The sequence below is a fragment of the Cannabis sativa genome, chromosome 4 (assembly GCF_029168945.1).
Source record: "Cannabis sativa cultivar Pink pepper isolate KNU-18-1 chromosome 4, ASM2916894v1, whole genome shotgun sequence".
Taxonomy (NCBI): Eukaryota; Viridiplantae; Streptophyta; class Magnoliopsida; order Rosales; family Cannabaceae; genus Cannabis; species Cannabis sativa.
In genome coordinates this window covers 51,175,043-51,192,070 of record NC_083604.1, presented here as the reverse complement: position 1 = coordinate 51,192,070, position 17,028 = coordinate 51,175,043, and the positions used below count along the sequence as shown (strand labels likewise).

General features: G+C 31.0%; 1 protein-coding gene across 1 annotated transcript; it reads right to left on the bottom strand.

The window, feature by feature from the left end:
• Positions 1-12,433: 12,433 nt before the first annotated feature.
• On the bottom strand, positions 12,434-15,233 carry LOC115714610 (NAC domain-containing protein 35). Its single transcript, XM_030643355.2, has 3 exons — positions 14,697-15,233; positions 14,227-14,495; positions 12,434-13,489 (listed from the first exon to the last, which is right to left on the bottom strand). Exons 1-3 carry the CDS (start codon positions 14,965-14,967, stop codon positions 12,725-12,727), a joined length of 1,305 nt encoding a protein of 434 aa, XP_030499215.2. The 5' UTR covers positions 14,968-15,233; the 3' UTR covers positions 12,434-12,724.
• Positions 15,234-17,028: the final 1,795 nt, after the last annotated feature.

Genomic DNA, 17,028 nt, shown 5'->3' with positions numbered 1-17,028 from the left:
TCGTTTATTTTACCGTTAAAAATTAATATTTTTACAATCTGAACTTTGACAAAAACAAAATTTCTCTCCTTTTATTAAAAAAATAATTTTAAAAATTTAATGTTCTATTAATTTTGAAAAAATTATTAAAAAAACTTGATAAAATATTAAATTAATTAAAAAATATTAAGTTCACTTAAAAACCTAAATTATTCCTTAAAAAAATATATTTTCAAATTTATTGTATTCATAAACATGTATCCTAAAAATCAAAACAAAATTATTGAAAATCCAATAAATAATTTAAACAAATTAAGATTTTTTTTTTTAAGAAAAAAATCAACTTTATTTATACTTATAAAATCATATTTTAAAAAGTAAAGAAAAATAATTAAAAATTCAATAAAAATATAAAATTGTTTTGAAAGAAAATTAGAAATTAAAATAAAAAAAATGTTATGTTTACTTATAGAATTGAATCCCAACTAACTGCCCCTAGCACTCATACACAGTAAAATAGAGTTGCAGAATCAAGAAATTGCACGCTTTTGGAAATGGTTAGGTCCATGCTTAGCTTTTCAACTCTACCTACGTCCTTCTAGGGATATGCTATTCAGATGGCTACTGACATTTTAAATGTTGTTCCCTAAGACACCTTTAGAATTATGGAATGGTTGTATACCCAATTTACGCCATTACAAAATCTGAGGGTGCCCTGCTCATGTCTTAAGAAAGAAAGATGACAAACTAGAAAAGTGAACTGAAGTTTGCATGTTTGTTAAAACTTCTAAAGAGACTAGGGGTGGACTATTTTATAGTTGTAAGGATGATAAAGTGTTCATTTCTACAAATGCTACTTTCCTTGAAGATGACTATATTAAGAACTTCAAGCTGTAAAGTAAAGTAGTATTGGAGGACATGCTTTCAGAAATAACTCCAACTAATGTTCCATCATCTTCTACTTAATAGAGGATAATCCCACTTCCTCAATTGAACCAATGCAAGTTGATACAAATGAGAAATCTCCCACTAATGTTCCTATTCAGAAGGTCACGACTCCTCGTCGTAGTGGGAGGGTTTCCATAAACCCAGCTCGTTATAGCTTGGATGGTGAAATTAATACGGTCGTTAGTGACGATATTGATGACAATCCATTAACCTATAAACAGGCAATGGCAAGTCTGGAACTGAAATAATGGTCAGGTGGCATGGTTTAAAAAATAGATTCCATGAAAAAGAGTAAAGTCTGGGAATATGTAGACGCACCTGATGATTATCATCCAATTGGATGTAAGTGGGTCTACAAGAAGAAAAGAGGTGATGGTGGAGAATTTGAAACTTTTAAAGCTAGACTTGTCGCAAAGGGTTATACCCAAAGATAAGGTGTGGACTATGAGGATACTTTTAGTCTGGTCACCATGCTCAAATCCATCAGAATTCTTCTCTCCTTAGTTGCTGCTTTCGATCATGAAATTCGGCAAATAGATGTCAAGATAGCTTTCCTAATGGAATTCTTGAAGAAACCATCTATATGTAGCAACCAGAAGATTATAAGCTTCTAGGGAAGGAAGAGAAAGTTTGCAAACTAAATAAGTCTATTTATGGACTTAAGGAAGCTTCTCGCTCTTGGAACAAAAGGTTTGATGAAATAATCAAAACCTACAACTTTCACCAAAACGATGAGGAACCTTTTGTTTACCAACTCAAGGATAATCAAGTGGTAGTATTCCTGGTCCTTTATGTTGATGACATTTTGATTATTGGTAACAATATCAAGAAAATGACTGACATTAAGGAGTGACTTGACACTCAATTTGAAATGAAAGATTTGGGTGAAGTTGCTTATGTTCTTGGTATTCAAATCATCATAAGTTGGAAGAATAGATCACTTGCTCTCTATCTCAAACAACACTTACATTGATAAGGTGCTAGAGAGATTCTCAATGACAAACACCAAAGGAGTAGTGATACCTTTTAGACCTGGTATTCGTCTAACTAAAGGCATGAGAAGGGTTACTTATGCTTCAACAGTTGGAAGTCTAATGTATTCAATGTTATGCACTAGGCTTGACATTTGCTATACAGTAGGAATTGTGAGCTGGTATCAGACAAATCCAGGAGAGGAACATTGGGCTGCAGTTAAGCATATTCTGAAATATTTGAAAGCACAAGGCATTATGTGTTAGTCTACAAGGGTGGTGCTTTAAATCTCGTAGGCTATACCGACTTAAATTTCTAGGATTGTCTTGATGACAGAAAGTCTACATCTAAGATGGTATTTAATCTTGGGGCTGGAGCAGTTGTTTGGAGAAGTGCTAAGCAAGTCGCAACATTAGACTCTACCATGGAGGCTGAATACATAGCTGCCACTGAGGCTGCTAAAGAACTAGTTTGGCTTATAAAGTTTTTCTTAGGACTTGGTGTTATTCTTGGAATGGAAAAACTACTAGTTTTACTTTGTGATAATACTGGTGCTATAGCCAATAGTAAAGGGCCTCAAAGCCTCAATTGAAGCAAATACATAGAGAGGAAATACCACATCATCAGGGAATATGTGGCAAGAGGGGACAGACTGATGGACAAAGTGGATACTGAAGACAACTTAGCTGATCCATTCACCAAAATTTTGACTGTAACTACATTTGAAAAGTACAGACTGAATCTAGGATTAATTAAAATGTACTAATTATTATATGTTAGTGTAAGTGGGAGTTTGTTGGGCTTTGTACCCTAAATAAAACTCTATTTGAACGTAATTTATTATATTCATTTATCGAAAAGAAACAGATTTTCTTTTCATTACTTATTTAATGTGTTATTTGGTTCATGTGATCATTTAATTATTTATTTGATTTATAAATTCATCCAAATCATTATCACATTGATAGCTTGTTTATTGTGTTGTCAACACAGTGGAAAGTAATCAAGATTGTGTGATTGAATGTATTCCTATGATTTATCAGTACACAGGGTTTAACTGATAGGATAATCTATAGTGTAGTTTACTTGCACCTTGGATAAGTGCTATCCTTTTCAGGGTATTGGTTAAAGTAAGCTTGGGTTGGATGTATGGAGTATGCATCGGAAGGGACCGATATTGAACTTGGATAAGATATAATAAACTTACCGTAATATCTATTTAATTCAATATCACCTAGTTGATCTTAGATCAAATGATCTCATGTGCTCAGATGGTTAGGTTCTAGTTCAGTTGCATCATTTATGTTCTTCAATCTGTTCGTTAAAGTCGACCAATAGATCTTCTCGTGACATATAGATTAAGAATATGGTAGTTCAATTGAGTGGGAGCGCTAATCATAGATACGAAATCTATAGCTTTTATCTGGACATAAAATGAAATGATGATTTCCTATGAGCTTAGCATAATAGAGATAAATGGTTGAGTACTCATTTCAGTGATTATATTAGTTCATTGAAATATCATTTATAAGTAGCTAAGTATTTTAAAGATAAAATATATTGAAGAGTGTAACGGTATATTTGTCCCTACTCAGTGTAGATCATCTATAGAGAATCAATGATTATTAGGATTATAACAAATGGATAATCCATAGCATTTTTTATATCGTGGAACATATAGAGCTCTATTTAATTAAGAGTGCAATTCCAAATCTGTAGTGATGCAAGGAGGAATTAATAAGTTAGGGAATTTACTTGGTAAATTCTAGATCTACTTATTGAAAGCTCGGTTATATAGGCCCATGGTCCCCATACTAGTTGAGACATTACTACTTGTAAGACTCAGTTAATTGATTTTAATTAATAATCATATATAATTCTAAATTAGACTATGTCTTATTTATAAATTTTCACTAAGTTATGGCTTGATTGTGAAGAAAAACGATTTTAGGATTTATTTGTTAATTAAGAGACTTTGTGGAGTCTAATTAATAAATAATATAAATGATAATTTTCTGTGATAATTAATTATAATTATTAAATAAATAGTTTTGGCATTTATAGGATTGAAATTAGAAAATATGACATTTGTGAAATAATAGATAAATAGTTGGAGACAAAAATACAATGAGTGGGGCCCACATATGGCCGGCCACTTATCCTTTATTTTTGGAAATTTTTTATCATTTTTTATTACATAAAATTCAATTCTAACCCTAAGTGAATTAGTATAAAAAGAAAATAATAGTCTCATAATCCAACTAATGACTCTAAACCTACTTTACATCTTGTCAGACAAGTGTTCATCACATAAAATTTAGAGCCTTAGTGATTGAGTGTATGTCCACCCATACCAAGTTAGTCCTCAATCATAGTGTGTAACGCTGTGAAGAATCCAAACAACTGAAGGAGTGTTGGGCTCATATCTTGATTATACTCTGCGACAGAAAGGAACAAGGGTTAGAGATTTGAGTGGAAGGAGTTATTTAATTCTGCAACAACCAATGTAAGGTTTCTAATACTTTTATATTTTTAAATTTTATTGTTTTAGAAATTCGTGTTTAGAATGTTTAAAAATATACTAGTAAATCTAGGTCCTGGTAAAATATAATTCAGCACTGTGATCCTGTGACTCAATAATAATTGTATTGTAGCATGATATACATGATGATTCATGGCAATTATATTTATAAACAATTCAAAATAACTTATATATGTTTAACATATTCCCAGAGGGTTTCGAAGTATGTTATATGTCTATATATTATATATAGCTAGCTTAGCTTGAAATTAAGCTTGCTGTGAAGCTTTTCAACTTATTTGGAACGTTGATAAATGTTGAATGAGATCAAGAAGAAGATAAAACACAAGTTACAACGAACCGATTTAATCCTTATATATGGAATTTTTATCTTATTATGAATATAATATATATTATATATATTTATATTGTAACGACCGTCGAACACCATCTATTTCTCTATTGGAATGATATTTTTCGCTTTGAGCCAAGCCCTCACGGATTTGTTTTAGGAAACCTTCCCAAAAGGCCTCATTCAAATGGAGTTAGTGTTCATCCTTATATACCCAAGATCCTTCTCATTTCTAGCCAATGTGGGACTTTGGATGTACACCCAACAATCCTCCCCTCAAACTAAGGACCACTTTGCCTCCCCTCAGACGATTACAGCTCTAAACTTGAATCCTTCGATTCCAACACTCAAGATCCCCTTGAGTAAGCTAGATGAATCCCTTCACCAACAATATTCGAAATCCCTTTGTATACAAGAATCTCCCAATTCAGCCACTCAAGATCCCCTTGAGTAAGCTAGATGAATCCCTTCACCAGCAAGATTTGAAATCCCTTCGAACAAGATCTAAACCTCCGATGTCTCTAGCAACAAGCTTCACCTTCTTTTTGTTTGGCAATCCGGGGATACATTGACATGGGTAATTTTGAGATTTGGCTCTGATACCAATTATAAGGACCATCAAACACCATCTATTTCTCCATTGGAATGATATTGTCCGCTTTGGGCCAAGCCCTCATGGATTTGTTTTTGGGCACCTTCCCAAAAGGCATCATTCCAATGGAGTTAGTGTTCATCCTTATATACCCAAGATCCTTCCCATTTCTAGCCAATGTGGGACTTTGAATGTACACCCAACATATATAAAGTTTATCGCTTTAAAATTGCTGATGATATTAAGATATAAGACACTGATCAAGTCAAGAGTGAGCAGAGTTGATTTTTTTTTTGAGATGGTGAGCAGAGTTGATTTCATCTTAAAGAAAACGTTAAAAGTATAAGAAGTTATACAATAAAAAATATAAGATAAAAATGGAATAAAACCATATTCCAAAACACGCTAACTAATTGATGAGCCAAAAAATTATTAATTAGTCCGAATAATTAAGCACTAGGCAATGAAGAAAGTATAAGCTACATTATATATAACTAATGATATTATAAGAAAACAAATTTGAATTATAATTGTAAAATTGAGACCTTTAATTTAATTCCATGAATTACAATTTTTTAAACCAACTCAACAATGGAATAGAGGCGAAAAAGATGACATAATATATATCCCTAAGCTGGGCTCCATTAAAATAAATATGGCAAATGTGTTGGGCTTTCTGCTCTAAATAAAACTCTATTTTAATGTAATCTTTTCTATTCAATTATTAATAAAAAAATAGATTTATTTTTATTATTTATTTCATGTGTTATTTGGTTCATTTGATGATTTATTTGTTTATTTGATTATTTATAAATTCATCTGAATCCTTATCACACTAATATTCTTGTTTATTGTGTTGTCAACATAGTGGAAAGTAATCAAGATTGTGTGATTAAATGTATTCCTATAATTTATCAGTACACAGGCCGGGTTTAACTGATAGGATAATCTATAATGTAGTTTACTTGCACCTTGGATAAGTACTATGTCCTTTCCAGGGCATTGGTTAAACTAAGCTTGGGTTGGATGTATGGAGTATGCATCACAAGGGACCGATATTGAATTTGGATTAGATATAATAAACTTACCGTAATATCTATTCAATTCAATATCACCTAGTTAATCTTAGATCAAATGATCTTAATCCTGAGATTGTTATGTTCTAGTTCAATTGTATTATTTGTGTTCTTCAATCTGTTCGTTAAAGTCGACTAATGGTTCTTCTCATGACATATAGATTAAGGACATGGTAGTTCAATTACGAGGAGCACTAATCATAGATACGGAATCTATAGCTTCTATCTGGACATAGAAGTGAAACGATAATTATTTACTTCAAGCTTGGCTTAATAGAGATAAATGATTGAGCGCTCATTTCAGTGATTATATTAGTTCACTGAAATATCATTTGTAGGTAGCTAAGTGTTTTAATGATAAAATACATTGAAGGGTGTAACAGTAAATTTGTCCCTACTCAATGTAAATCATCTAGAGGATCATTAAATATTAGGATTATAATAAATGGATAATTCATAGCGTATCTATATTGTGGAACACATAGAGCATTCTATATAATTGATAGTGCAATTTCAAATCTATAGTGCAAGAAGAAATTAATAAGTTAGAGAATTTACTTGGTAAATTCTACATCTGCTTATTGGAAGCTCGGTTATATAAGCTATGGTCCTCATACTAGTTGAGACAAACTGCTTGGAATATTCAGTTAATTGATTTTAATTAATCAATTATAATTCTAAAATTAGACTATGTCTAGTTTATGAATTTTCACTAAGATACGACTTGATTGTGAAGAAATAGAATTTTAGGGTTTGTTTGTTGATTAAGAGACTTTGTGGAGTCTAATTAACAAATAATACAAATGATAATTTTATTTGATAATTAGTTTTAATTATTAAATAAATTATTTTGGCATTTATAGGATTGAAATTAGAAAATATAGTATTTGTGAAAAATAGCAAAAAGCTAACAGTGTTGGGCCCACATATGGCCGGCCACTATAGTCCTATTTTTTCTATTATTTTATCATTTTTTATTCCAAATAATTCAATCTTAACTCTAAGTGAATTAGTATAAAAAGAAAAGTATAGTCTCATTATCCAACTAATGACTCTAAACCTAGTTTTCATATTGTCAAACAACTAGAGAGTTTGAGACTTCTTCTTCTTCTTTTCTCGCTTCTAATTCGAATTCTATAGTCTTCTTCATCATTAACATTAAAGCCTTAGTGATTGAGTGCATGTCCACCCATAACAAGTTAGTCCTCAATCATAGTGTGTAAGATTGTGAAGAATCCAAACAACTAAAAAAGTTTCGGGCTCAAATCTTGATTATACACTGTGACAAAAGGAACAAAAATTAGAGATCTGAGCGGAATGAGTCATTTAATTCTGCTGCAACCAATGTAAGGTTTCTTATACTTTATATATGTTTAATTTTTATCGTTTTAAAAGTTCATATTTATGATGTTAAAAACATACTTATTAGTAAATCTAAGTCCTGGTAAAATATAATCCAACAAAATGATCATATTAATCAGGCAGTAAAAGATATAGGACAATATATAACAAGCATACATGATCTTGGTAATCTAGTTTCCACGTACCTATCTTCTCCTCTCCATGGGAGAAATCCAGGTAACACAACAACGAAAAATCTTGGGCACGTACCATTAATGTATTGAAAAGCACCCAACTAAACAATATCTTTGACAGGATAATGTGCTTAAAAAAAATATTTCTATTATTCCAGATTGTCTAGCTAGAACATAGAAAAAAAAAAAACAAATTGAATGAATAATATTTTTCACAATTACATGAATTGTTGGAAGTTTTTGCTCCTACAAAACTGTATTCTTACTTTTTTTAAACAAAATAAACCACTGCAGTGATAATGCACAAAAAAACCTTCCTTCTACCTTTCGAGATTATTTTTCTTTTCTGAAGCATATGAAGAAGTTTTTTCAATTCACTTCCATTATAGTTTAGCCACACCATTCAGTAAGATGGTTCAAAACTTTCCTACTATAACAGTAGCAAAAAAAAAAAAAAAAAAAAGAAAAAATGACTCATGTCTCAATTGGCATCTCCACACAAAAGACAATCATCATTTTGAAGCAACCTAAATAGGTGGAACCAATCTCTAGTTGGTAGTCTCTCAAGAAGAGCTAACCACATAATAATTCTATATTTTGGGATACTAAATCATATCTCCATTTACACACCTGAACATTATGCATTTTATTCTAAAGACTAGCAATAGAAAAGTGAAAATTTTGAAACTCACTTTGAGTAAACAATCTTTATATTTTCTTTCGACTGCACAATTCTTTTTCGATACCAACTTGTTTCTTGTGAAACTTGATAGTCCCACCAATCATCTTGATTAATATGCACCGAAATGATCCACTTGATCAAAAGTTTATTTTTTTATTCTCAATTGCCTAAACATGTTTTTCAATAGCACAAAGATTCCATACAGCTATATCTTTGAAACCAAGGCCTCATTCTTTTTTATCTCTACAAATCTCTGACCAAGCAACATGACCCGGGCCGCTTGACATCTCACTCCCTTTCCAAAGATAAGCTCGACAGATTAAGTTAATTTTGCTGGTAATTGACTTTGGCAAAATTACCATTTGAAACCAGTAAACATTTATAATGAAGGACAGAATTTATGAGCACAATCTTACCTGCATGAGACAAGTTCCTGCTACTCTAAGTTCGGATTCTACTAATTAGTTTCTTTTTGAGTTTGGCTCTAATTTTTAATTGAGTTTTTGATGTGAATATATACATACTGATTCATAAAAAAAAGTTATATAATCAGACTGGTGAAATTGGGGAAACTAAAAAAAACGGAACTACACCGCTCGACACCTTCATTTTTATATATATGCTTAATATGAGACTCTATCGTATAAATATAGCATTAATTGGCTTTAATTGTGATTTGTACTCAATTATATACTGATGGTTTGTCAATTTAGGATATATAATAAAATTGTGATGATTTGTTGCAGTTGAATTTAGAAGTAAAATCACATTTGTATTATTTATAAATATATGCGCCTACACTTTTTAATGAAATAAATTTACCTTTACATGAACACCTAGAGAGGCTTTCTGACGCAATTTGAAGCAAAATTTAATTCATTACCAGTTGAGATTTTTTTTGTTGGCCATAAAATAATAATATCCACATATATATATATATATATATATATATATCTTAGGTATTTTAATTGATTAATTTAACTGTATTAATTTTAATCACTAATTTAATAAAAAAGAAGTTTTAAATTAACAATTTTCGTTAAACAACTACATAAATATATAAAATATATAAAAGTATGTGTTAAAAAGCTAATAATAATTATATTAGTACAGAGATGTAATACACGTAGGAGAAGTATATATATAATATACACAAATAATCTTAGCCCCATTATCTCTTATAACTATATAATTTCATAGATTTATATTGCAATCGTCTAGTCTAAATACATAAAATCCTTATAATCTGCTAAGTATAGATTATGAAAAATGATCAAATATATGTAATTATAAATGCTGTGTTAGACTTATACATGAGCTACATCTCCAACATGTATATATATAAACAATTTAATTCTCACAAAAGCTATATATAGATAGATCGATAGATTATATATATATCAAGATGCAGTGGAGAACCAGAAATAATTCAGGCCTGGCAGCGGCAAACAAAGTGATGATGGATATATAGGTGCGCAGTGTACAGCACGCACACGCGGGTTTGTTCTGACTACTGCCTTTTATACACTTTACAGTTATTTGTTATATAATATCATATGATTCACCCAAACCTACCCTATTCATCAAATTCTACAATCCACAAAATATCTACAAACATCATAGTGAAAAAAATAATAACAATAAAAAAATAGTTATCCTTATATGATAGAAAAATAGAAAAATTAAATTTTATCATCAATTAAAATTAATAATTATACCTGTATAATTAATAGGTTAAAAAAAAGAGTAATGACCTATATTATAGATAGATATATAGATTATGGAGTGCAAATACTTGGACTAATTTGATGACTCTCTATTGCCCAAAATTTATTCACATTAGAATAGAAAATAAATTAATAAAGCAATTAAAAAGAATAACATCACATTATGTATCGGAATCAAAAAATTAAAGATTTTTTTAAAAAATAAATAAAAAAAATTATTAATATTCTCCCTATATAGGTTTGTTAGAGAGATGTGGCTAATATGATTTTTTTAATTTAAAAATAGATTATTAATATTTAAAAGATTGTTTAATTTTTTATATTTAATTATTGGGTTTATTTGTTAACGGGAGATCAAACCTAATCGTTAAATTTAATAGAATATTCTTTTATTTTTAAGTATATTCTGTTAAACCAATAAATACCGTTAGATAGACACTTTTAATATATAAAGATATATATATATATATATTATATACTACTACTATTCCAGCTCCGAATTATCTGAACTCAAAGAACAAGAATTCGACTAGACATCATGCGTCCTTCCCTGTCTCTTACGATCAGATCATAATAACATATATGTATAAACGGAATTAAGATTATAGGTTAAAAATTGGTGTAGTTTAAATATAATAATTCAACTAATTAACTACTTTTTTTAGATTCTATTAACCATGTAGATAATTTTTTTTTCCTTAAAATAATTAAATTAATTGATGTGTCACAATTTAATTAGAGTATAAATGCATGAAGTTCCACTTCCACCTCTTATTCATATCGATTACAAATAGCATGCAAATATAAAAAATGATATTTATAGTAAATAACATTTTAAAAATCGTAATAATATTTTATAATATTCCAGAAATGTTATAATTTCTTTTATATTTATGAAATAATTCATAAGGTATGTCGTTGGAAAAATTGCAGCATATAATTTGTCACATTTATTAACTGGCTAGTATATATAAAAGCTATAGTGTGCCTAACTTTTTTATTTTCTATGGAAGATAATAATTAAGTTACAATATTAAAAGCTCTACAATTACATAAATTTCGTAAATAGTATACGTACGTACCATAAGAAAAATTAACGAATTAATTGTACTAAAAAAATACTCACTTTTCTTGAAAAAAAGTTTACCAATATCTTTAGTTGTATGCACATATTTATATATACTACCTTTTATAACAGAAATTTACCCTCAAAGCTAAGGACTATACCACCGTATTTTCTTTTGGATACTTTCTTTCGTTAATTATAATGAAAGCGGTTCACAAGAAAAATGAATTACATAGGAGTGGTTATTATTTAAATCTATCATTTTTTTAATCATCATCTTTTCACACTAAAGTCTAAATCTAGCATGCACCAAAGGTTATAGATATTTTTTATACATATATGTAATGTACGTGTATAAATCATATATTTGAGAGCTTGATTAGTTTCCTCTGCCTCTCTATCCACTGGTTCTCTTACATATAAAATTATAATTAAATATGTCATGGGTAAGTATTAATAAAGAATTAAATTAAAATATATAATTATCAGCATATATGTAATGGCCGATTTTTTAGTTGGTTAATTGTTTAGTGTTAAATTTAGATTCTTTTTTGTATATCAGTTTGAACGCCTCTTTTTGTGTATTAGTTTTTTTTTTCCCATAAAGCACACTAAACATAACATGTAATTTTTGTGTTGTGAATTAATTTGTTTTTTATTCTTTTCATACCAGGTTAATGTATATATAGCGATACTTGTAGGAGCCTGTATTCTACCAAACTATACTAGTTTTTTAAGGAGAGAGAGAGGTCCTTAACCCCAATATTGGGTCTACTAAAACTCAAAACCCTAACCAATTTCATGAAATTTCTGCCTAATAATTAAACTAATGTCATTAATTAAGTTGGAGAAGTACTTAATATATATTAATGAATTGTCTACATATACAGCTTGGGATGATTATTATTAAAAATCAAAATAATATATATCAGATATGTAATTAATATTTTTTTTTGAGAATTATCAGATATGTAGGAGGGAAATAAAAGCAAAAACGTTATACCGAGTCACATATATTACTAATAATCAAAATAATTCAATACAAAAGCCCTAGCTAGTATTCTAAACAAATTAACATTAATATAATTATAATATTATATATATATATATATCCAAGATCCTACACTGCATTAGAACTAATTGGTAGAGTACTAAATTGACTTAGATCATGATGATAATCAGAAGTAACACAAGCAGAACTACTTTGTTCCTCTAAGTATATTAATTAATGTATGTGCAGTTATAAATATATTATTATTCATCATGATTCATAATTACTTGAAGGGGTTGTTGGAGTAGTCTCGGTTAGGCTCCGGGAAAGGGTTCCACTCCCACAGCCGGTCAGAGAAGGTAGTTGGAAGGAAATTAGGCAGTGCATTAAGGGCAGCCGAAGGCAGTTGTGGCTGCGCCTGCGGTGGCAGCTGCAATGGATGGCCAAATTGGTTGGTGGAAGGCTGCTGCTGCTGCTGCTCTTGTTGATGATAGTATTGCTGTTGTTGCTGCTGCTGGTAATTTACTAATCTGTGAAGGTCGTCGATGGAATTCGCTGCCCCCACGGCCGAGGAAGAAGAGCCCGGAAAGATTGGGGAGCAACTAATTGGACAAGTACTCATGATTTGCTTAGGCTGCAGTAGATGAGATGACAGCATCGCAGCCTGTGCCTCGTTGATATTGTTGGAAGCTGCGGCTGCGGCCACTGTTTGTTCGAGGGAGGCGTGAATGAGTGGAGTAGCCATTAATGAAGTCCTGTAATTGGCTTTGCGTTTAGAGACTCCAAGAATATTTCCTGCTGCAACATCGGAACTGCTGCTTCCGTCTGTTTCGTTCATATTTTCTTGCTCAAATTGTTGAGGCAGTGCCGTTGGCTGTCCCATGAAAGCTTGGCCGATTTTTTCCATGGCGTTGACGGGCTGCTGCTTTCTGTCTACTAAGTGAGCTGCTCTTGATGAAGACGACGCTCTAGATGGGAGAGAGCGTGGAAGAGAAGGATGATCTTCCACACCTGGTCTCTTGTACACACGGCAAAGGGATATCTCTGCCTGCAGTTAATTTCATGATGATGATGATTAATGATCCACGTTGTTGCTATGTGTATTTACTTAGAAACTAATAATTTAGAAAGAAAATATGTATATATAGGTGAAATTATTATATCCTTCCTTAATATTAACTAAGAGAATTCGTTAAGGAGAGTATAGTTTTGAATGTATATATATGTATTAATTTACCATGTTAAAAATGGTTAACTTTGATAAAAACAAGTGCACAGTGTGTACGTTGGTTCTTCCTTCATAGTATTCAATTCCTTTTATCTATTTTACGTATAATCTCATTGACGATGCAATTCGTTCAAGTCTCTCTTGGTTTTCTACTTTGCTATAGTATATATAGCTGATATATTTATTGTGTGTATAAAAATCTAAATTGATATAAATTTTTATATATATCTTATAGAATGTTTAAGAAATCTTGAGAGACTTTTAACTACTTTGCCAACTAACCGTGGAGAAAAGTTGAAATTAACATACAACTTTCTAGCTAGATCCCCCGCCGGCCCATATTAGAAATTTGTTAATTTAGGGTTAGTGAAATTAGTAAGCTATAGATCAACTAATTTAAAAGAATCTAGTAATAAAAAGTAAAACTTTTATTATTATTATTATTTATTATTTTTTATTTTTATTTTACAAAAAGAAAACTAAATGATATATTTTTAGAAGCTTTCAATCATTTAGTAGTGAATTTTTAAATACATTGATACCGGCCGTTAAGTTACCTTCTGATATCTTTCAGTTTCATGTTGAGGCAAGCGATACTCATTCATAATCCAACTGGTTCGGATGCCTTTGGGAGCTTTCCCAGAATAAAAAACTAGGGTTTTCTTCAACCCAATCGACCGAGAGCTCTCGGTTCGGATCATTCGGTCAGCTCCCGTTGCCTTCCAATATCCGGAGGTTGTCACCCGGTTAGGCCGGTCGCCGTTTCTATATTTTCTGTCTCTTGGCACATAGAAGAACCATTCCTTCTCTCCAATTGCAGCCAAAGCTGAAAGAAATTTCGATGAAAATATATCTTATATATATATATATGTATGTGCATATTAATTATTATTATTATTATTATTACAGTTAGATTATCATATAAGTTGGTTAATATTGTTTCTTATATTTATAGATCGAATTTCGGATATGAAGGGTAGCTATGAATTAGTTGAGATAACCTAGCTTTTTGGATTATATACTATACCTGGAAGCTCCCAAGGGTCATAGCGATAAAGATCTAAGAAAGTAATGAGCTCAACATTGAATCTTTTGCCCTCAACCTTACGGCGAAGGTAAAACTCAACAAGTTCTTCTTCGGTAGGGTGGAAGCGAAAGCCTGGCATAACGACGTCGTGTTCATGGTCATCGTCATCATCGTTGGCCTTGCTTACAACGTTGTTGTTGGAAGACTCGTTCTCTTGGCTCATATTATTACTAGCTGTAGTAGTACTACTTGAGGTGCCTGCAATTGCCATAAACCGGTCGATGAAACCAAAAATACCAAGTTACACAATAAGAAGAAGATGGTTAATATATATATATATATATAAATATATTCTGTGAGTGTACTGATGGTCAATGGATAGAGAGTTTGGCGTATAACCCTCTTAATTTATACCACTTGGACAGAAAAACAAAAATAAAATAAAAGAAAAAAAATTGTATGAGTAACATAAGTGGAATTGTACGGATTTGATGAAGATGTGGAGAGAAACAAGTGGGTAGGCAAGATAAAAGAGATTGCCCGGTTAATAAAATTAATGTACTTTGTTCTATAGTAAGAAAAAAAAATACCAAAAAAATAAAAATAAAATAATTAAAAGAAAAGAAATTTGTTTATATATATTAAAAGAAAACAATTTTGAGGAGAGAGAAAAAGAAAAATGGAGGTGGGGTGGGGTGGGGGATAGTTAATGGAAAGATCTACATAGCTTTCAGGCCCTACATGGGAAGAGGTATGCGCTAAGGTGTTTTTAAGATGAGAAAATGACGTTTCAAGAAGAGGACAGGGTGGCCACAGTCCCTTAGCGGTGCTCTTGGACCTTTCTTTTAAGTCTTTTTCTCTCTATTTCTATTTTGGAATTATTATTTTTTTCTTTCTCAACAAAATATAAAATGATACATATTTGTCCACTATATGCATTGCATATACATAATCTTGACATTATTTTAATTTTGGGAAGAACATCTGCTTCACTTGATGATATACAACTAGTCAACTAGAAGCGAGAGAGGCGGTTTTTAAGCACTCTTTACAAACATTTAAATTAGACAAAATAAAATAAATAATTAAAGAGTTAATAGAATAAAGAGTCTTCAATCTTAAAAATAAAAGTATTAAGAAGCATATGGATATGTAACCAACGAGACGTGCTATAAAAGAGGAGTGCAAATAATAACATCTTATTACATTTTTTTTTCTTTCTAATTTCTTGTAATAACAATAAAAATATATATATATTATTTATTTATAAGTAAATTGACAATTATTATCAAAGAATCTACCTTTGAAAAATAAAAAGGTGAAATTTTAATAAAGTGTTTTAATATATATATTATAAGAGTTTTTTAAAGTCAACTTTAATAGAAGTGCTTGTATTAGTAGTTGTTAGTAAATGAGGCAAATATGATCATAAAATAACATGTTATAGAGATTGATAGGCATGTTAAAAAGATTCATTTAGTTGGAGCGGGTCGGAGTTCCGATCCGATAGATCACCTCTGATCTAAATCATTTGGATACTTATATCTCAGATCATATCTGCTCCGCCCCATCTATTTTTTTTTTTTTCAGATCGGATTTGATCTAGTTTCAATATATTAATAAAAAAAACTTAATTCAAGACTTAGACTCCGAACCCGGACCCAGACTCCTTGGGACCCAGGACCCAGACCGGACCAGCTAGGACTCGGACTCGGGACCGGACGGGGACCCAAACTCGAGACCAGGACCCATGCCCGTGTTGGGATTTATTTTACTAGGATTTAGATTTACTAAAAAGTATGTTGATTAACATCCTAAATATGAATATCTCTAATACGATAAAATTAAACACATAAGAGTTTAGAAAACCTTATCTTGGTTGCAGTAGAATAATATGACTCCTTCCGCTCAGATCTCTAACCCTGGTTCCTTTCTATCGTAGAGTATTATCAAGATCTGAGCCTGAGTCTCTTTCTCTCCTTCGGGTTGGTTACTACCGTCTTCCGCACTATGATTGAGTACTTGACTTGCTATGTGTGGCCATGGCACTCTATCACTAAGGGTCGATTATCAAGAACAATGAAGAAGGCTCGAAATCACTATAGAATGTGTCTCTCATTTACTAGTTGTCTGACAGAGTTAGAAACTATATTTGGCATGTTGAAAGTGTTGGATGAGAATGACAGCATCATGTTCCTTTTTTATAGTATTTCAACTAGGGTTTATGATTTAATTATATGGATTAAAGAAGAATAAAATAATCGGCAAAAATACACTAAGTGGCCGACAAAACTAAGGTGGACCTCACTAGTTACAATTTTGCCACTTTATT